At 37.3% G+C, this 22553-nt stretch overlaps 1 protein-coding gene across 2 annotated transcripts in view; it reads right to left on the bottom strand.

Moving 5' to 3' along the window:
* Positions 1-1181: 1181 nt before the first annotated feature.
* Positions 1182-22553, bottom strand: part of SLC22A16 (solute carrier family 22 member 16) — a 35712-nt gene continuing 14340 nt past the window's right edge. For both annotated transcript variants that reach the window (XM_066179417.1, XM_066179418.1), the window contains exons 2-8: positions 19279-19755; positions 16590-16707; positions 14155-14704; positions 12145-12272; positions 11648-11757; positions 11052-11151; positions 1182-5952 (exon numbers count right to left, since the gene is read on the bottom strand). In XM_066179417.1, the coding sequence (XP_066035514.1) occupies positions 5740-5952; positions 11052-11151; positions 11648-11757; positions 12145-12272; positions 14155-14704; positions 16590-16707; positions 19279-19755 (1696 nt within the window). In that variant the 3' untranslated portion in view covers positions 1182-5739. The remainder of the gene's footprint in view (positions 5953-11051; positions 11152-11647; positions 11758-12144; positions 12273-14154; positions 14705-16589; positions 16708-19278; positions 19756-22553) is intronic.

Below are 22553 nucleotides of genomic sequence, written 5' to 3'. Positions count from 1 at the left end.
ATTTACTTACTTCTGCGGGAATTCTCTCTCTTTGAGGAAGAAACCAGCAGTGATGATACTCCCATTGAAAAGCTTTGTGAAAATATTTACTGAGAGATAGCCCATTTATCCCTGGTTGTTTCTCCATGTTCCTGATTACCGCAGTCAAAACCACTTTTTAATCTCATCACTGGCAGTGAGACTGGAGACGGTCTTTAAAAGAATCACCCCTTGATGCAGTTTTGTTCTTATTCCTATGCTAGTCTGTTCATCTCCATGTGGAAGATTATGAGGCAGTGTTAATAACTAAATGCCTGTGAGCATTCCATAGCTGGATCGTACTTCTCTGCAACAAATACCCAAGCAGTATCCATGGCCTCTTTGCTAGCCAGGAATGCAGAGACAGAAGAGTGGGTTTGTCACTAAATGAGATATTCCCCATTACTTCTGATTTTTCATAAATCTAGGTTAGTAATTTTTTTTGAAAGAGTTGTTTTATCCAGAAAGTGGAATCTGCAATCACTGTTTATACACCAGTCATACTAAAAAGGATATTTCCCCATTTGAAGTATATACTTCTTAGGCCTGATTTTTCTCAGCTTGATGGAGCTCAGTGCTCTTGAAATCAGTCTATCAGGCTTGATTCAAGTTTCTCAGCTTTAGTGACAACTGTTTGGACCATTCACTCCAGTTACTTTCAGAGAGGAACATGAATCACCCGGCAAGGACACATTAAGCCTTCAAAATGCAAATGATGAAGCAAAGCAATGGGCGTAACTTGATCAGAAAACACAAGATTAATAAAATATGCTTGGAAAGTTGAGTCATTTGCACTAATTAGAGATTTAAGGGAAGTAAAGAATAAATAGGTTCCTGAGAAGCTGTAAGGGGACAAATAACAATAGAGCTATGAATTGCTGCAGTTGGTATTTTCCTTGCGCTGTCAGCCCACTCTAGTTCCCGCATGAGGAAGCTATAGTTAGTCTTCACATGCACTGAACACCACGTGCTTACAAGTACATTGTTCTGTCATTCCTGTGGTCACCTACTCTCTTTTCTGGTAACTCATACCCATTCCTCAGTATCTGCAGCTATTTCTGTCACTACTGGATGTGTCTGAGGGACTACTGCTCCAGTCAGCTTATACAAACGCAAGAAAGAATCAAATTTTCCTGCAACTGAAATGCAAAATATGTCACTTTTTAATGCACATTTTGTCATTGTCACCACCTAACACATTACCCAAATCTTGTTTTACGCCTGCAAAGACAAACAGGGAAAAGACACACACACATGATATTTGCCATCCTAAACCATAGGATCTCTGTGGAATGCCAAAACACCAGCCAGGCCTCTTTAAGGGAGTGTGAACTAAATGAAGAGTTGATGATAGAAGTTCATTAAATTAGGTAAAGGTGCAAAGATTAAAAAATGTGTATCTGACTTTATTCTTGCACATAATTGCAGATAATAAATACACATTAAAAAAAACCACATTAAAATAGATTGTATTAAATCCACAAGTTCTGGGCAAACAAAATCTTTCCTACAACTTCATACTTCCCCCATGTAACCAAAATACACACTCCATGTAGTTCAGAATCTTGTACGAAATCATTAGGCTACTAAAACATAGATGTGCTTTAGTCTTTCTTCCTGTGAGAGGTTACTAATTGTCAGCATTGACTAGAATGTTCCCTGATAAACTCAGTTTTTGTCAACGCTCTATTTTCTTTTTAGTCCTAGTTTTTAATTTCTCCCCTAGGAATCTGTTCTAGGATTCAGACAAACATGTTTCAGATGTTTGTAAAGGGTGCAGGATGAATCCAGAGCCTCCTTTTTGCAGTCACAAATGCCTTTCTGGACCAAGAGTCCATGGCACAAGTGAGCTCACCTTTTCCTAAGCCTTTCCAAAAGGCACTCTCAGGCCTTGCACACTGCTGAGCCTGATGCCACAGAGGCTTCCTAAGTGACTGCACCTAAGGGGTTGGTAAAAAAACCCTGTGAAAGACACAGGAGAATGCCAATAAGTCCTTCACTCCATCCCAGAGCTGGGATATCAGGCCATTTTGTCTTTCCACAGAGCCACTACACCAAAGCCCTCAGCCTTCAAGGAGGCTTTAACCCTTGTTCAGACATTCAGGGTACCACCCAAAGCATATGATAACCACACACGATTTGCATAGCTTTTTTTTTTTTCCTACTCAGTTGTTTAAACTATAGAATTTTGCACAGAGAAATTGAATGAAGCTGTTAAAGTAGAAAGTACATCTTTTTGTGTAGCTTAAAAATACAGTTTTGAAATATCAAACACGTGCACTTATTACTTTTCCTTAGTTATCATTAAACTAATAATAGTTGCTCTTCTTCTTATATTTGACCCAAAAAGGTATGTCCTTACCAAATTGCAAAACTGTCTAATAAAACTGGATATCAAATTTCAGACAAAAACATTTGCTATCATGTAATAGTGACCAGCAATTAAGACAGATAAGGATTCTAATTCATTATCTCATAAAACCGTGTGTAACTCCAGAGACATTGATGAGCACAAAGAATTTGCAATAAGGATGACAAATACAAACATAAAAGGACTTACGAGCTGAAGTAAGAAACTAGGAAAATTCTTTTTATGAGCATTGAAATGAAAATATGCCCCATAGGAACAGAAGCATTTGTTCTCAAACTCAGTGCTCTCTTTCATGAGGATTAAAAAAAAAAATCTATAAATATTTAAGAGAAAGAAATCAACTCACCCTGATTTTGATACATTTATAATGCATGACTAGTGTGAAACATGTTTTTGCCCATATGGAAAAAAACAAGCTAATAGAAATGCTAGAGACATAGAGATACATGCTATTTCCTTTTTCTTTTAAAGTAATATCCTTCCTCAGGTTAAAGAATAGGATACCCCAAGGCAATCTCTAAGCTATTGATGCATAAAATCACAAAAGGTGTATCTGTAAATCAACAAACATTTTATTTCCAAGGAAAAAAAAAAAGTAACATCATTAGTTCAGGGAAATTCAGGGGTCATTTGAATCAAAGACCAAATACCAACTGACTTCAGTGACAGGAGGAAATGGCTTTTGGGGTTAAGCTATCAAACTACATTGTGGTCTAGAATCATAATTAAATGTTAGTTGTAAACAGTATCAGTATCATTGTTTATTTAACTTTTTTCTTGTTCTTTTCTTTACCTTATGTGTGCTGATTACAGAGGACTAGGCCCTGAATCCCTCAAGCCACAGGAATACAGAATATGCATTGGCTGTTCTTGGCAGGGTAAGACCCAAATCAGTTACTCAGCATGTAAGGAAACAGAAAAATTAATTGTAAATATTCTTTAATACCTTGTTAGAAATAGACTGTACTGTTCTTAAAAGTTATAAGTCGTGAATTTTAAGATAGGTGAACTATTAAAAGAGGGAGTATCAGAAAGAACCCCAAACTAAGGGAAGAATTTGGAGCTCTGTGTGTGGGGAGGGTGGTTGTAAGGCAAGACAGTACCAGTTTAATTCATTGTTAGGTGTATTGCAAGATGCTGATTTTTTAGCATGATTAAACCCTTATTTAAGGCAGGGCAGGCAGAGTTTGGCAGCAGATCTTGCAGATAAAGAGAGCTGCTCTGCTCTGGGAAGTGGAGGGGGACCTGAAAGCAGTGGAAGAATACTGGGTCTGCTCTTCAGCAAAATAAAAAACCACAGCATGTGAGTAATCCTATCTTCAGTCATCAAAGGATGTATTCAAGTCATTCTCAGAATAATGATGGGATTACTCACAGTGGGAAGGTTAAGTGCTTTTGCTGAACTCATATATCTGGACAGAAGCCACAATATTTATTCTGTGCAGGTCTTTCTGGGGGTTTTCTCTGCAAACACTGGAACACCAACAGAATTGTATGAAGCATAAAGACTCCTTTCTGCTTTCTATGTAATTATCTCAGAGAAACTCCCTAAACTTAAATTTACTGATTTTTGCTTGCTTCAAAGCATGTTAATCCTCATATAGGATATTGTTTTCTCCTAATACCAGGACCAAATTCTAGGAGAGTGCAGTGAAAAATAAAATCTTTTATAAGGGGATATAAACCATTATTCTGGTTTCAGAAGTCAGTGAAACTAATGAAACTGTGCAGATATAATCAAAAAAATGTGGCCATTAATTTCTACAGTATATAGAATATCTACAATAATATAGATATCTTTTTGGGTGGGTACATGGCAAAAAACAAGGAAGACTTGTTTTGATGAGATCATGCCATGAGAATAGGGGCCTAAGAGGGGAAAACACTGATTTCAAACCAGGGAGGACTGATTCACAGAACCCAGGCAAGAGAGGGCTGTCTGAACCTCAACATGCAGAAGTTCCTGTGCTGCTCCCCTGAAACCAACGGTGGTCAAGCAAGGGAGATACAGATCCTGAGACAAGGAAGAAACTCCCAGGTTTCAGTCCTAGAGGTGGACTGAAAAAGGAGAGATGGGAGAAAGCAATAAAAGAAGCAGCCAGAATGATGCATTCCTATCTATCAGTGTTGTATGGTCCAGTCATAAGGCAGAACCACTGCACCAACAGTAAGTGCTGATGCACACATGAGGTGTAGCAGCAGTGGGATGTTTTGACACTTTGACTAAAACTACTACTAGTAACTCTTCTATTGATCAGTATCCTCCAGCTACTGTCTTAAATTATATTTTTCTAACTGGTTTTGTGTAATATAATAAGGAAAAAATTAGTTACAGACAGCTGATCAATGAGAAAAATGGAGAGTGGAAACCGTTTCTACCAAAAATTAATAACTAAATCCACTTCTGTGCAGAAAGCCCGAACAAGAGCCATATGTCATTTATTCTTTTCCACGGAGGACTACAAAGACCTTGCTGGAGGCATTTGGCAAAGTTGCTGGTCTAGCTCTTAGAAGTTATGAAAAATCCGATGCTAGATCTGAGCTGAAGTAAGTGAGAAAGGGAGCACTGAAATAATGGTCTGGAATGAATATGACTTCAAATGGGATCAGGCAGTTTAGTTTTACCTAAACTAAAATGGCAGTAGATCCAGTGAACTTTTTTTTTCCCTAAACCCCTAATAAAAATACCTTTGCCATTCAACAGAATGAATATACAAACTATTTGCACATATTGCAAACTTAGTATTTTTTTTCAGTCAGAAGCTGTGCCATAGAATACTTTCCTTTGTAGTAATGGCACCATTTCTAGTAGAAAACTTGAAAGAAAGAAAAAAAAAAGAATAAATTAGTTTAAAATTACTGATATGACCTGATGCAATGTTAAGGCTTTTCTCGTGAATTGCAGCAGTTTACTGTGTTCTGAAGTCTCAAGCCTGTAACTGGCAGCTACAACAGGACGAGATGAGGCAGGGCACTTTGTTGTATGTTTACAAATCTAACTGCAGAAAATGTGAAGCAAAGAATTGGCTTTTTTTTTTTTTTTTTTTTTTTTCTACGTACATGGAATCAGGTAGGTTCCAACATTTACAGTAATCATTCCAACTGGTCACAGCAAGTCAGACAGGTGTTTTAAAGTCTGGGTAAGTTTGACAAGGGATCTAGAAATCCTATCAAATTTTCTGCAGTAACTCAGTCGCTTTGAAACGGTTTCATCCAATTGCTCTATTGAAAAGGGAAGACAGAATACAAAGTAAAAGGCACAGATGTTATACAACAGTCACATTTCTTGAATACAGAGATCTTATAAATTAGATAGTGATTAAAATAGGAACAGCCATTTTGCCGCTACTTTATTTGTCAGCACTGATTCTTTCTTGACCGAACATCTCTATCTTTTCTGATGCTGCACCACTATGTGCTGGAGGAGTCTTTTCAGAACAGCTTTTCTTGTTTCTTCCCATTTCTGTAGCTTCCACCAAAGTATTAGTCAATGGTTTTCCCAGTGTTTCTGGAAGCATTATGGTTAGTATTCCACTCAGAAGAGCCATGATTCCAACAAGCAACTGAAAGAAATAAACAGTAGCTGTATAAGTAGCTAAGTCTTTCAAGATATCTGTAGTTTTGATCATGCTCAAGAGTGAATTTAAAATATAGCACAAGGAACTGTAAAGCAAAGATCATAAGTCTTAAATGTTGCCTATATAAAAGACAACCTTTTTTTGTTGCATAAATGAAAAAAATATGGAGCAGAATTAATGAATGAGCAAGTGAAGTGTTTTGTTCACAAGGGATAAATACAGTGCAAGCAGGAATAATTCTGTTTGAGTAAATATCACATACTACCCTCATTTGGTATTTCCAGGCGTGTATTTAAGAACTGATTCTAGGATTGCATACATTTATTTTTAAAGGCATGTTCACAGAGCTACAATTTCCCTGCCACCTGTAATCTCAATTCACACTCCAGCTCCTGTGTACCTGTACCTGTGTGCTTGTTTCTTCTCTACACAGCCAGATTGGAATTTCTCAATATGGCTCACTGGCCCAGAGCCACAAAAGTGCACATCTGTGCTCAGGAGAGCTCTTCAGCAGATGATGAGCTAGCTCTCAGCAGGAATACTTTGCTAAACTCAGTTTCAGAGAACTGTTAGGAGTGCAGACATCTACTGACATTTGCACTGGGATCACATTTTGGATTTGTCCATGGTGTACACAATTCCACAACAACAGCATGAGTGGTGCAAGGATCAGGGTAATGTGGGGTAGGTAGACAAACACTCACTTTTTCCAGGAATATCTACTCTTTCCTTTCACATTCCCTTCACAAAGCCATTTCTATGTCTTGTTCAATGACACCAATTCCCACTTTGCTCCTCTGAGTTCAGAACAGCATTAAACCCCTGACAGTCCTCCAACACCAGGTTATAAATGTCCCAATTCTCTCCTGATAGAAAAGCTTTCACACAGAACATCCTGCCTGGTCTCAGTGTTTTTCCATTCTGTGACTGTGAACTTTGATGATGTATTATCCTTATCTTGTCCTGTGCTGATTCTGAAGTCTGTCCTTTGTTTAATACTTTCTTTCCAAGGGAGAGAGAGAACATTTGGAATCACTGTGCCTACATCTCTCACACAGAGCTTGAGACAAGAACTGCCCAGCTACCATCTGCAGCTAAGCCAGATTTTAAGTCAGAAAGGTGCTTTAAAATCAGAATTCTCTACCTTGAACAGTGCTATTTGCCTGCCCATACACCATGCTGGTTTTGCTTCTCTTCCGTTCCAAAAAAAGAGGACAGTTTGTCCCATGAATTCTTTTGAGAAGCAAAAGGCACACTGTTGCATATCCTCCTTTTTGCATTTGCAGTAAATATAGAGGCAGACAAAATAAATTCAAAATACTGTTAAATACTACAAACTACAGTGAAAATAAGTCACAGTCTTACCATGAAAGTTAAAAAAAATAAATCCTAGCAGTAACAGGGCTAGAGGAAATGGCACAAACTGAGTGAGATCCTTTTAGACATATATGTGGTAGGAGTGATATTTAAAAATATATTCAAAAATATTAAAATCTCATCTCTGAGTGTCAGTTTTCTTCTCTGCTATTCAGATGTGATTTTATGCCCTGGAAAGACAGGATGAATTGACACATGGCAGCTATTCCACAATATCCTCTTTAATGTACACACTTTAGTCCCTCAGAAGTTTATAAGTGAGGATATTGGGGTCTGTAAAGGATATTGAATCTTATGGCCACCCATAAATTTGGAGTATATGAGAACTGGGTCACTAGTGATACTCCAAAGAACAAGCTGAAAGTAACACTGTGTGCTTTGAATATGTGTGTCTTCTCTGTTTCTCTTATTCTTTTTAGACACTTGGCATTCTTCTCATGTTTTCCCTCCTCATGAACCTACCTCTCATTCCCCTGAGAACTCTCACTATTCTGTAAGTGTACACGCCACCATCTTTCCTGCCTTTTCATCTCAGCTCTCATAACTTTATTTCATCCCATGTTAGTTTCCTTTTTTTTTCCCCCTCTATGTGAAAGCTGCTGCATGCTGAGTAATTCAGTACATTTCCCTTCTCCCTGACCCTCAAAGCATCTTCCAGTATTTCCTACAACAGAGTATGAAACAGTTAAGATACAGCGTATTAATTCAAGGACTTCTCAAACGCCGTCTACCTTTTCAAGGGCAATAGCCACAGTTATCGATGAAGTGACTCACATTCAGTAAAAGCAACTCTTCTGCAGTCTTGACACATTTCTTCATAAGGCATCTGACATAATTTAGCCCTTTGGTTGCTCACTACAAATGTGTGCAGTTTGTATGTATATATTTACTATTTTAAATACATAAGTCAGTATCAGAAAATGTTTCCCTGATATGGTCAAATGCTTATGTGTAGAAATAAAGTGTATTTGTGTTACGGTACTTATCTGCAGTATTTAAGTATTGTTTTTAAGTATGTTTAAGTATGTTGAAGTTAATTTGATAGGCATACCTGCTTAAATGCATTATGTTTACAGGGTGTTTATTTGAACTCTGACTTTCTGCTTAGTCAGACTCTTAGAGTGTTCCCAACACTTCAGTACAACCAGCAGCTTCTAACAGATACCATAGAAACCTTCAGAAAATATTTACCATCATTTTTCTTATGTCCTCTTCCCTTTCTGGAGCAAATTTATAGTTCTACGACTAGGACGTGATATATATACTCCAGAACAAAAGAGAATTTGAATTAAATATCCCTACAAAATAATACCTTTACTTCTGAGAACAAATTATTATTATTATAGTATTATATTTATATTTATATTTATATTTATATTTATATTTATATTTATATTTATATTTATATTCACATCTGATGGCTCTGAATCAATCTAAAATGTGATCTTATTGACAAAATTCCTACTTCAATGAAAAAGGTTAATATTTTGACATGAAAAACCAATAGTATTTGACAGAGTATTTAACGTCAGTGTGAGCTTTTTAAATTTCTAATTTATGTTTTTACTGAGAGAAAAGTCAAGCCTGTTAAAGGGCTATTGCAACATAATTCTTAACAGCTGAGCAACAGAAATAGGTTATATAAGGACCAGTTGTTTTATTGCACATTTTCTATAAAGTTGTCACATGAAAAACATACTTGGCACGTTATTCAAGACTTATAGGCACTCAAATAAGATGCTTGCAGTACTTACAGGTGGCATAACTGCATGAGGCAGAGTGCCAAACAAATAGGAGTAGTAACTGCTCAACAGTGTATGGTGTTTGCAATAGATCAGGGTGATATGTATCAGTTTACTTACAAATGTAATCCATTTCATTTCACTTCCATTCCAAAACACTTACTTGACCTGAGACTTGGCACACTATGCTCCAACTCAAGACAAGCCTATTTAATAAATTGACAAATGCTCTATAACAGGAGCTAATAATGGAAACACGCTCACTGTGAACTACTACTCACCTCTGTAAAAACTCTGGATAATTTTTGTACCCTGAGAGTTGTTCATAGCTGAAATAATTACTGTGTTTATACTGCCATTTGCACTGCTCTCCAAAATGTTTGAGCACTCCCCCATCTGTGGTTTAACTGCAGCACTTCTGCACAGATAAATCTTATTTCATCCAGTAAAGGATAAATGCTGACAGGAAAAAAGAAATGGTCTCTCATGACCACTCTGCTGTGCAAATGTTTCTTTGTCTTTTCTGAGATCATATCTTGGTTTGTGTAGAGACATTGTTAAGAAAGAAAACATTTTTAGGAACTTGAAGAAATAAATTATTTTGTGGTCTCCTTCTTCCTCTTAGTTTTCATTGAAAACAGCCAAAAGTAATTAATTTAAATAATGAAATGAGATCACAAGAATTCTATGAAACAACCTCTGGCATCTATAATTACAGATTTTATAGTTGCCAAGTGAAAGGAACACAATGCCCTTGTTTAGGAAACTCCAGTATGGTGGATAAAATTTGACTAAGAATCCAGGTTAAAGACACATCCCATTACACTTTCTTATATGTATAATCTACATATAAAAGCAGTGCCCTGATCACAATGAATTCTAAGGGGTTTTTGAAAAAATTAAAACTATTTTAAATCATTAATAAACTTTTCTTTTCTTAAAGCTTTAATACAAACTTTGTAATTCCATCTGGTTTTACATATATAGGCATAATTTATCATTCAGGAGAAAAAATAGATTGAATTGCTGCAGGATTTCTAAGCAGGAAATGTTTCAAAACAGAAATGCAATGAAGAAATGTGATTCACGTGTGAGCAGGAAACACATAAAATATTTTGTCCAAAGTGGATCTACTACATAATGCTCAAAGTACACAAAGGAATGGTCCCATCTGTCTTTTCTGGGGCAACTGGTGGTGAAAGACAAAACCTAATGGTGACCTGACCTGGAGTTACCTAAAAAGTAAGATGTGCTCAGTGAATACAAGGCTCTGTTGCTTGTCAAAGTCACCATGAAGCTCATCAATAAACCATTTTGTTCTCTTTTTCTATGTAATGAATTGTTTCCTTCAGTTCTGGTGAAGAACACAGAACAGGAGCTTTGTGACACATGTGGAGACCAAATATAGTAAGGACAAAACCTTCTTGATTTTTTGGGAGGCTATTCCAAAGATGCAACGTCCCAGAGAAGCCATGGAAAATGTTAAGGCATAATGTAAGAAAACCCAGCCACCTGTAGTGAGTTCAGGAATAGAAGAGCTGTGCCTTTGAAAAGAAGTGAAACTAAATCAGGAGCATGGTCAAAAACTGCTGGTCCTGCAAGAAAGTCTGGACTATGACACTTCCTAAATGTTACATGGGAGATGCAGGATATTTTTATCAATTTTATACTAGGATTCAGAACAGAAATATTTTTCTGTCTTCTGTGATAAAAACTTTTCAGAATATTTCAGTAATTCAAAATCTCCCTTTTGCTTTAGCAGCATATTTTTAACAACATGAGGCTACTAGTCTTTGGGACTTGCAATATTTCAAACAAGAATTCACTCAATTTTCTTTTTGAAATAAATGTTCAGCTTTTGGTTCCTTTGTCATGTGAAAAAATGTACTTGGTAAGTTACTAAAAAGAAAACAAGTGGCACACAGACCTTTTCAAAAAACATTCACCATTAAAATAAATACCTACAAGAGGCATGAAAATCCAAACACTTCTCAGATATACACAGAAAGGAGCAACCACGCTTCCTACACGGCACATCATGCTTCCACTTCCAACAGCAAGTGATCTAGACAGAAAAGAATTTGATTAAGGATTCTGGCAGTTAAAGAAAATAATGAGAAATGCACAGACACTTAAAACATCAGTAGGATTTGTGTCTTTGAGCAATTATACTAAGAAGCTGTTGCTATGCCAATGTAAACTTATACTGTAGTGAAATTCAGCTGCTTCTGTAATTAGGATTAAAAATATAATTATCATTCAGCACAGATCATGGGATGACCAGCTCTTATAAGAAAGGCATAAAAATGTTTAAGAAAGTATTGAGTATTCTTCTAGTTCCCCAGTGGAACCTATCAATGCACATGGAATGAAAAATAAATAAAAAACTATGGTACAGCCAAACTTCAGACAGCTCTGAGGCAGATGAGGAATTCATCCCATCCCAAGTCTTTCAGATCACCACCACTGATGCCAAGAGCTGCTGGATCTGATGTAGAATAACAATAGGAATCAAATAACATCAAATTAATGAAAAATACATAGCTGGCAAAAGCTCTTACCTTACAATTGTTGGGTACAGTTCTGCTGTATAGAGATATATAAGGCCAAATGCCACACCTATGGAAAATTTTCCAGCCATATTTGCTAAGATAATTAATATATTAAAATCCTATTGAAAGAAAGCACAAATAAATATATCACCAGAAAATAACACCCTTCCAAACATAATTTACATTCTTTAAAAGTTGTGACCCTTCTTTAAACAATAAGCAATACTCATTGCTTGCTTTTTAAAGATTGCTCAATAAGCTACTAGTTTCCATATCACTTTTTACCAGTTCACTGAAGCCCTGGGAGCATTTTACGTGTGACACCAGCAATGACAGTGAAACTTGTACTGAAAATACAGAAATCCATCTTAGACTGGCAGCTGCAACTTAAAACCAGCCTTTAATTAACTATTCTATGATTTAGAAAGAGCAGCTGCATCTACCAACTTAAGAGCCTTTAAAATCAATTTCTGCTATAGGAACACTGCCAACCATACGTGACTAACCTGAGGTATGAACATAATTAAAACACAGATCAGTGCACTTAAAATAAGGAATGGAATGAGTGTGTTCCTCCTTCCCAGTTTGTCCATCGCAACGCAAGCAATGATATAGCAAGGCAACTCCACAGCACCTGTCAGTATGAAATTATCTCAGTTTAAGTCATGATAACACATATTCATCTTATAACTGTAACTTCCTCTTTATGAGGAATTTATCTAATCTAGGGGGTAGTAAACAAGTAAAATCTAAAGATAATCAGTGTGCTGGGCTAGTTCATTTGGTTACAGAAAGTGTGACAGAAGGCAGAGAACAGCCTAAAATACAGAAGTGGGAGTGGAGAAGGACAAGGGAAACAGGTTTCACAGCACAGAGCAGCTCCAGTTCTCTTTAGGGTGGAAAATTACAGAAAAGAGCAAGGCCACAGTTCTGTTTCTATGACACTGACACTTCTGTCTGAAAGCTCTACATTTGCTGCTCTTCTCCTTCGGGTATTTTCACATTAACAGCTCAAGTGCACCCACAGGGAATATTGCTAGTGTCACACCGACACACCTCTCAGGATTTGCCAGTTTCCACCTGGACAGGGAATGGTAGCCACAGGTGCCTCCCCCAGCATCAGCTCAAAATCATCCCAGAGTAAAAGGGATGATACGTCTGTCCACATCCAATTTTCTGAGTAAACCCCATTAATACAGAATGCAGTTCCAGCTTCTGTTCTCCATAAAAATAGAGGGCTTACAGTATCCCACTCTTAATAGAGATCATCCCTTCCTAGTGTTTCTTTCCAGAGAAAAACAACTGCCACTATAAAGGATCTGGCATTTGGCTAGACCTGTTTGCACTGTGTAAACATGATTTTCTTCTAGACAAATAATATTGAGGCAAAGCCAGTTTGGACATGTTTTAAGGCAATTTGCTCAGGAAGAATGTCCAATGTAAAATCAAGGAAGAACATAAGGTACAGCCCTGCACAGACTGGATTCCTTTGTTAAGTATATATAGCATGTCAATGCACCTATAATATCAGGAAACAATCTTTTGGGGTTGTGTTGGAAAAAGCAGGTTGTAATTATTTGGTGTCTGTTAGTCTGCTAGAACATTTTTCGAAGATGTGGGTACAATGTACTCCACAATAGCAGTTTAGTTATCTGTGCAATACCAGCACCCACTCTTCAACAAATCAGTCTAACAATACACTGTAATACATGACAAAACAAACTGGAATAATGAGAACCCCAGTCGTTCTGTGAGCCTGTGTACACGATCAGTCACATTCACTTCACTGAGAGTACTCAGCTGCACAAAGCAAAGCACATGATTTAATTCTTCACTGGCTCAGAGCTGCATGTCTGATCTAGAGTCTTCTGAAGTTAGTGGAATATTTCCACTGATGTTAACAAACTTTGGATCAGGCCTTGAATGCACTGAGCTGCCTTTATAAACAACTTACATGCCAGAGAAAGATTACAGCCAGAGTGATAAAATTAAAAGAGTATTACAACTTAATTAAAAATACACTTTTGAGAAAAGTGAAACGACTTCATTCTGAAAGTTATGACTATGTTTTCTACACAGACAACCTCAACATATCATGACTGTAAGTGATAAAAGGAATATTTTTTTTCTCCCATTTTCCTAGTTTGGGCCTTTAACAGAGCTGTGTGGATTTTGTGTTGCTTGTCTGCTTCCCCTGGTGTTTGTGTGGATCTGCTCTAAGCTTCCAGGGCAAAGAGAAGACAAGCCAGAAAATGGTTTTACAATCAGAAAGACAGACAGAGAAGAATTCTGTGCACCAACAAATTCTAATTATTTTTTCTCAGACACAGTGAAATTTGGAGTGAATGATACTCCTCCTGTGTAAGTCAACTTTATAAAGGAGTTAGCAAGAAACTTTTTGAACAAGGTTCACAATTGAATGAACAAAGTAAAAAATTGCCTGTCAAATCTATAGATGTTTTTAAATGTTATGTTCCAGTCCTGTCATTAACAGAATAAGGTACAAAAATATTTACCTATGAGAAAGAGATTTAAATATTCATTGCCTCCTAGACTGACAGAACTGAGGGAGAAGACGTAGTACCCCAAGCTCCCAGTGAACCAGATCAGCCAGACTGTGATGGTCCTTCTTGCAATTTGCCAGTTACAAAACAGGTCTAAGATGTTGTGCTTCTTTGTTGAGGATGTATCATCATCACCCATTCTGCCACTGGATAGATCATCTTGTTGGACTGAGCACAGCTCAGAAACTTTGCAGGGAGTGCTGACTTTATTCCATCTTGCCATTGTATCAATGACTTTTTGTGCATCTTCGTATCTTTCCTCTGACAGGAGCCAAAAAGGTGTTTCTGGGAGCATCCAGCAGCACAAGACAAAGGGAAGAGTTGCTATGGAGAGAAATATCTGATAGACCCACCAGGTCCGAACCAAAAATCCCACGAGTGCCACAACCATAATTCCCATAGCAAAAAAAGCATGGACATGCATAGAAGCCCAGGTTCGTGCTTTAATGCCAACAAATTCAGTCACATAAACGAAAGCCACAACCAGATAGCCACTTGAAACCTGGGAGGGTGGGAGAGAGAAAAGAAAAAGAAACAAAACAGAGTGAGGTTTGTTCTTACTCTCCTTGTGCACCAGCAGTAAAAACAAACAGCTAACAGTGTTCCACATCTGCGTACGCTTAATTGTCACTGTGCTGGCCTGTCTCACACTGACAGAAAAAAGGCAACCATGAAAGCAAATCAGCTGGAGAAAAAATTCACTCAAACCCTCAGACTGCCTGGACACTATTTAAAAATGTGAAGTAAATTTGGGTGCTTCTCTGTAGTGGGGGACAGCCAGCAAGAGACACCTGCGAAGAAACTTAATTTGCTGATGTCATTAAGGCCTTCTCCTCCAAAAATCAGCTCGCTTAATGACATCACAAACTGGACACATGGGAAAGAGAGCTCCCCTGAATTGTCACTTTTGCAAATCTTGATCTCGGCTTTTAAGCAGACAATTAATAACCTGCATGTCAGAAAACTGTACATTTACAAAGAATTACCTTCCACACCCTTGTAAAATATCTCATTAAATCAAAGTTCTTACAGTATTGGAAGAGAATCTCATATATATACACACAATTACAGGTTCTCATTTGGTATCAAGTGAATGCAATTACTGGCATATTCTGCGTAATAGTATTTCTTTACTGAATATATATATATTATTGAATATATATATATTTCAATTTCTCAAATACCTCAACATTAAATTCCTGGTATCTTAAACCATTTCAAAACACAGCTAGAAAATATAAACTAGAAAATATTTCAGTATATTGTTTTGATTATTCAATTTTCCCATTAACAATATCCCAGTTAATACTCTCTGATTCTGAAGCCACTGATAGTAAAGCTGCAATGACCTCAGTGGCACAAGGCTCTAGTTTAGGACTGCACCTTGCAAATCAGTCCCTGTGGCCAGATAAAACCTACAACATTGGTCTGGTCAGAGTTTGTTGCTTTTCTAAACTACCACAGGGCCTGGCATTAACAGCCAAGGGAGTCAGCCGAGGGAGTCCTGTAGATCTCACTGTTCAAGGCTGACATGATGCAGTTTTTCCTGCTAGGAAATTCAGGCAAAGGGAGCTCCAGGTACAAGGTCTTGTCTTGACTAATGCGCAGTCAGCAGGAACAAAATAAATTATGGGAATATTTTCAAATATCCAACCCATGTCAAATAAGTTAATTTTTTTTTGTGATGGCATTCCTACTTCTTTATGCTTTATGTGGTGAAAAGCTCAAGAACGTATTTTGGGCTGTAAAATAGTTATTTAAAATTGGTTACTATATATAAATATTGAATATGTGTCAGATATGGGATATATACCACACACACATAAAATTGCTTGTGTGGGTCTGCATAAACACATATACTGAAATACCCTTAAGTACAGAATAAAACATCTAGGTGTTAAACATGTCTGCCTATGTATTTAGTATTCCAGATACAGCTTAAAAGTCCAAAGAGATGCGTGGAAGAGAAAATGTGCATCTCTCCTCCATCACTCGAAACGGTAGAGATAAAAATAATACTTATTATAGATTTGCTAGTTTAAGAAAAAATATATTCCATTTCTAACAATAAGGAGAAATGCAACAGCAGCTGCAATGCAGAATCCAGAGTTTGCTGCTCACACTTGGTATTTAATTACCAGTCCAGCAGAGGTTGGGATGGAGGAAGTACCAAACACTGCTTCATACAGACGCTTTCTATTAATTCAAAGAGGAAAACTGCTGTGGTCCAAGAACATTCAGACTCTCCCTGCTCTGCTGAAATAAGTGCAACAGACGGGGCTTTAGAATAATGAAGTAGGGGAGGAAATAATAACAAAAGGGAGGTTTTCCTGAGAAGGGGTAAGAAATGACATGGAAAAAGGGCCAGGGTGAGCATCCTTTCTTACCATAGCAAGGAGAAAGCGCACAATCACGAAACTGTAGTAGTCAAATGTGAAGGCCACTGCGATGCCAAATACAAACTGACCAGCACTTGTGAACCATATAACACGCTGTCTTCCCAGTCTGCAAATCACAGCAGTAATAAAATCATGAATAACCACAAACATTCTATTAAAATACACCTGCAACTCCACAGAGCCCATATGGAAGTTAATAACTCACCACAGAAACTCTGGTTTAGTTACCTGTATTAATTTGTCAGCCATTCCAGCTTCCAAGAAAAAGGATGAATGGAACTTCCATTCCACAATTCTTGGCTGGAAGCAATGTGTAGTGAGCATTACATTTGTTCATTGTTTTAACTTCTACATAACTGATCGGTAAATTTTCCCTTATTTATGAGGACATAAATCAGTTTTTCAGATATTTTATATTAAGTAGCATCATGTTAATAATTTCTGACAAAAGTTAGCTGTGATAACACATGCCAACTTTTGTCAAAGTAACAACCAATTTTGATAGTAATGAAAGGTTTCTGTAACATATCTTTGTCCAGTTCTTTAAAATTGAATTCTCTAACAAATGACAATCCCATAGTTTTCTGATTTCTGACAGCACATAAGCATGCATATAAAAACACAGAAATCCAGGAAGAAAGCAAAATAATGGCAAAAAAATCATGTCAAATACCACCTCAGCAGTAGATATACAAGACTCTATTGGGAATTCACTACATTTTATCTGCAACTGCTCTGTAACACAAACTGCATGGAATTATTTTTCTTTCCTGACAATAATTCCTTGGTCTCTTATTATCTCCTCCACTGCAAACAGCTTTTTACAAACAGGGATATTACTTTTAGACAGAGAGTTTGAGGACTTTTGGACTGGTTTTTTTTTCTTTTTTTTTTTTTTTTCCTGTGAGTATTTCATACTCCAATAAAATAAATTCCTCCTGTTTTTCTCCAGCCTTGACCTGGAGTCGTGAGTTGGTTTTTGATCCCCACCAGAAAAGATCCCAATAAGTCTTAGCCATCAGAGCTCTTCTGTTGGGAAATCTGTTAACTGGTAATGGGAGGGACACACAAACTTATTTCCCATGAGGCAAGATGTGTCAGAAAATAATAACTTGCAGCTGTAAATTCTGCAGCTGTAAATCTGCAACTCAGAATGTGTGTATTATCTTAAATGGTTGTCCATGGGGTGAATAAATGGAAATGAGAACAATACAATCCTAACCTTATAAATCATGGCCAAGTATTAATTAACAAAGTTATGAATTATTTAAAGGCACTCAAAACAGATGTTGGCATTATATTCTGGTTTTGTATTAAATATGGTTTTACACAGCCTGGGATTGGGAGGCAGATTGATTCCATGTGTTCTAAAAGCCAAATTAAAAAAAAAAAAGTTCATAATTGCTTTTCATTCCCATGTTGTGACTGTCTCACTGTAGTGTTGTGCTAATGAAGAAAAATCAGAAAACAACACGCCTGATCTCCTTGTTCTGCTTACACTGTTAGATGTGAGATGAAATGTCACTCTTCACCCAACAGAACTCTCAGTCAACAAGCTCCCTTATAGAAAGATACAAATAACTCTAAGCCTTCAAAGCAAATCACAGGTACAGGAAGTGCCCAAGATCAAGCTAAGTTCAACGTAGCTCGGATATTTGATTCTCATATGGGCAGATGGGCATGGCTGGGTGCTCTTCTCAGGCAGGAATAGGTCTGTGTTGAGAGAGAAAACCACCTGAGGCAGAAGGCCACAGATGTACACCTTGAGGCTCACTGCTGCTTCCGAGTCCAGCTCTGGTGCTGGATTTCAGTGCATGATCTGAGCTAACACCCAGGGAGGAAGCATTGGACAGGAATGGGCCTTGGAACCGTGAGCAAGAGACTGCTTGGGTCAAGTCTCTCCAGGACTGATGCTCCTCCTGCTCAAACAGAACTTTGGACATGCTGGTAAATAAGTGAAGCTACAGCAGAGCTCACCTACGCCCGTGTTTCCTCTTATGTTCACAAGCTTTCAAGAGAATTAAGTTTAAGCTAGTTTTTCAGGGAAAACCTACAATTGAACAGCAAGGAAAAATAGTATATGGGTGTTTATTTTAAGATAGTGGGGCTTGATTAAACCCTCGAAGCCCTTGCATCAGCTCCACTGAGCTGTACTCGTGACAGAGGTTAGGAAAGGTGGTTTTCAAACACATGATATTTAACCTTCTAGTAGCCCTTCAGCCATTTGTCATATTACAAAATAAAAATCTGGATTTGCACAGGAAACCTCTTCCCATGAAAAACGAGGTGAAAATCTACTCCCGGGTTTTACCATTGCTATTACAATGAGCTATTGCTATTCCTGTCAAAATAAGTAAACAAACAAACAAAGAAATAAAAATCTAAAGGCAAATACTAGCTACACAGGGCAATTTCAGGGATCAAGGCCTAGAACAGTGGATGACAAAGTATGAAAAAGTTTTAAAAGTAAATGACTTGAGAATACATTTTAAAATTAGTACTTGTTATAGGAAAAAGAAACCAAGTTAATCAGATCTGTGAATAAAGCAATATCCAAACCTTCAGAATGTTACATATGTAGTTATGAATACACAATGAATGGAAACAGCAAAACCAGCTAGACACACGTGGAGTTACTGTTGTCTGAAGCTACAATTTTCAGAGGGTGGCACTTTACCTGTCAGCAATGTCACCAAAAATCACTGCTCCAATCAAGACTCCAAGCATGAACGTAGGCTGGATTAATTTTGCAAGCCATTCTCGGTCACAGACCAGATCCCACTGCGTAACAACAGTGCTCTTCCACTTTGTATCATCGTAGAGAAATCCATCAGAGCAAGGAAATACAGACTTGTTGCCTTTGTATTCGTATGCCAGATCCAAACTGACTTCTCGTTTAGACCTGCTGCATTGATCAAGTTCCCAAATTTCTCCATTTTCCAGCTGGACTACAATGTAATTTTCTGTTGATGTCCATAGTGTCCAGATGTCCTCTATACTTGATGCAGAGGAGTTGTGGAAAAGAACACTACTCACATTTCCAGGGAACCCACATACAAAGTTAGGAGTAACAGCCATGAACACAGATGCTAAGTAATGGATACCACATGACATAGCTTGAAAGACAGATGCAAAATAAACACATGCTTGAAATCTGTAAAGGGAAAGAAAACATTTTATTGAGGAAAAGCCTAAATATTCAGCATAATTGTTGGGGTAGATCAGTAAATGGAGGTATCATTAACATGTCTAGTGTTTTGTTGTGTGGCACTGCTTCAATATCAGCTAAGCTCTGCAAGAGACCAAAGATGAGAAAAAGATCCACAGTAATCTATTGTTAAGAAATGAGTGCTGCTCTAAGTTATGCATTTAGTCCTACAGAGAAGACCATTTAAAATTAAACAATTCTGACCTTAAGCACTTAATTTGAAGCAACCTTCCACCTCGCAATTCTCTGTGGCATATCCCCTTAAAATAAGACCTTAGATTACTTGAATGGTTAGAAAAACAAAATGTTTCAATCTCAGGTTCTTAGAGATATGTGCATCAAATAAAACAAACTAAACATATTACACCCCTCATTCCATCTAATTGTATCTCTATAGCTGTATTCCATCTATTTTCCATCTCTCTTTATTGCAGCCAAAAGACAAAGAGAGAGTACATGTAGACACATGTAGAAGATAGAATCTGAACAATGTGAAATGTTTTGTACCAAAACAGAGCTCTGAACCAACAGGGTTGGGTTTTGGCTTAAACAGGGTGTGCAATAGCCATTAAAGATTGTATCATAAAGCAAACCCAGTAAAAGAATGTTTTATGCATAGCCTGAATTTTGGCATTTTAAAAGCTTTTAAAACTTCCTTGAGATGCAGGTAAACCTTAGTATAAAAATTGCACATGTATTCAGAATTTTAAAAGACTTGCAATGAACTTTAGTGTCACTATATGCAAATTCTGGACAGTTTCTGATAATTCAAGAATAACGAGTCATTTTCTCAATTAAATGTTTAAATTATGCATATAATTAGTACAACATCTGTTCAGAAGAAACAAAATAGCTTTTGTTCTCCTCCCTTTTTTATTTCCTGAAGACCAATCAATTGCAATAATTTGAAGAAGTATTCAGTGAGCTTCTATGCATATATTCTTAGTGCAGGACGCAGCAGGCCTTGGCAGTGTGAAACAAAAAGCAGATTTTTTTTTTTTACATGATCAGAGGCTATCTCTGCTGAAGTTGTAGGAAATAATGTCTAAAACCAATTACCTTGAAATGTCTTTTGGAAAAAGTCAGAGCAATTCCAATCCCTATAACAAATGCAGCCTCTAGATACTTCTCTCCAAAATGTATCTAATCTAGCCTTGAATTTCCATAACACAGATCTCAAAAGTACATAGCCTAGGACTTTTAAATTTATCATCAAAATTTCTAAATAATTTTGAAAATATGTATAAACAAAGTACTGAAGCAGAAGTTACTGGCTACATTGTCTTAATATCCAGTTAACCTTTCCAGTAAAACAGTTCTCTTGTAAAAGGCACCTCCATTCACCATCCTCATTCTCCTCTGCCTTTTATCTTGATTCTTATTTCTTTCCTTGGTAAATGTAAACCCAATGGCCTATCCTGTCCTTCCAATGACATTTGACATTGCTGCTGTTCTGCTGCAGTGCTTTTTATCCCCCTTTGTCTTGACTTAACAGCTCTATTGACTTTTCTACAGCAGTCTGAGGAGTGAGTTGAATTGCTAAACCCACCGTGGCAGCTCAAAATCTGGCTCCATTTCCCTCTGGAGGATATTGCAAGGCAGCCCTCACACAGGTGCTGTGCTGCTCTTTCTCGAACAAAACACATCGAGAGATGTGGTCAGGAGAAACTGAACATAACCACAAGAACCCTTTAAGTCTATCAGTTCTCTCTCAAGAGAACAGCTTCTTGGGGATTAAGTAGCTAGCCATAGATCAAAGCACGGCTGCAACAGCTCTGAAAGGTGTTTGGGCTATCTTGGACCATAAATAGCAAAGCTTATTTTGAAATGTAACCCTTCGGACCCTATTGATGCAGACAAATATGCTCAACGATGTTTTTTAGTTCCTCTTCTCTGGTTTCATTTTAAACTCTTCCCATCAAAAGACACATACTCATTTTAAAAATAGCAGAGCACAACCAAATTCAACAGCCTGGGCTGCTGTTGCAGTAAGCAGAACACTAAAAAGAGATAATAGTAAATTAAACCCCTAGAAGCTGTCACTTACATCTTCTACTACCTAGTAAAAAGTGGCATACTCGGAATCAGGGTCCCCAGTATTTGCAATATCTGTCGTCATGCATTAGAAAATTGCAGTGTCAAATAATCACTTGGTATTTCTGAGAGAGAGGGAGAATGAAATAATTTCAAACTCCCATACACACTTCTTGAGTCTCCTAATTAGTTCTTGCAGTACAAGAAGTATCAGGCTCATCATTTATCTTCAACTCAGTAAGAATGAATAGGAAAAATACATTTATGCTGTTTTTTGTTGGAGAGGCTTGAAGGGAGATAACTTTTAAGGATAGAGTCTGAGAAGATGGCATGAAACAATGCACTACACAATTTTTTACAAATTCAAAGCCCAACACTATCACCAGGGCTATGAGCAGGTCTAGTTAATCTTTGCTCTCACTACTCAATTGAGAGTTTTATCTTATCTCTTCCTGAACATTTCTTGTGATCATACTTCAATGACCATTTTGACAGACTGCTCCACAGTCAAATCTTTCTGTTGGAAAGTTTCTCATTAAATCTAATCTCTATGTCCCCTTTTCAAATATAAGACTATTATTAGCTTATAAAACACCCTAGTGCAACCTTAAATAAATCTTCCTTTTATCACTTCATTGTACAGAATTCTCAGTTCTCCTCCTCCTGTTACTGCCTACAACCATACAAACTACAGTCTATTGCCCTTTCCT

Source organism: Chamaea fasciata, unplaced genomic scaffold, assembly GCF_029207755.1.
Source record: "Chamaea fasciata isolate MVZ Bird 193981 ecotype frontalis unplaced genomic scaffold, bChaFas1.0.hap1 SCAF_3, whole genome shotgun sequence".
Taxonomy (NCBI): Eukaryota; Metazoa; Chordata; class Aves; order Passeriformes; family Sylviidae; genus Chamaea; species Chamaea fasciata.
The sequence above is the reverse complement of the archived record's forward strand: the minus strand, read 5'-3'. Positions and strand labels throughout refer to the sequence as shown.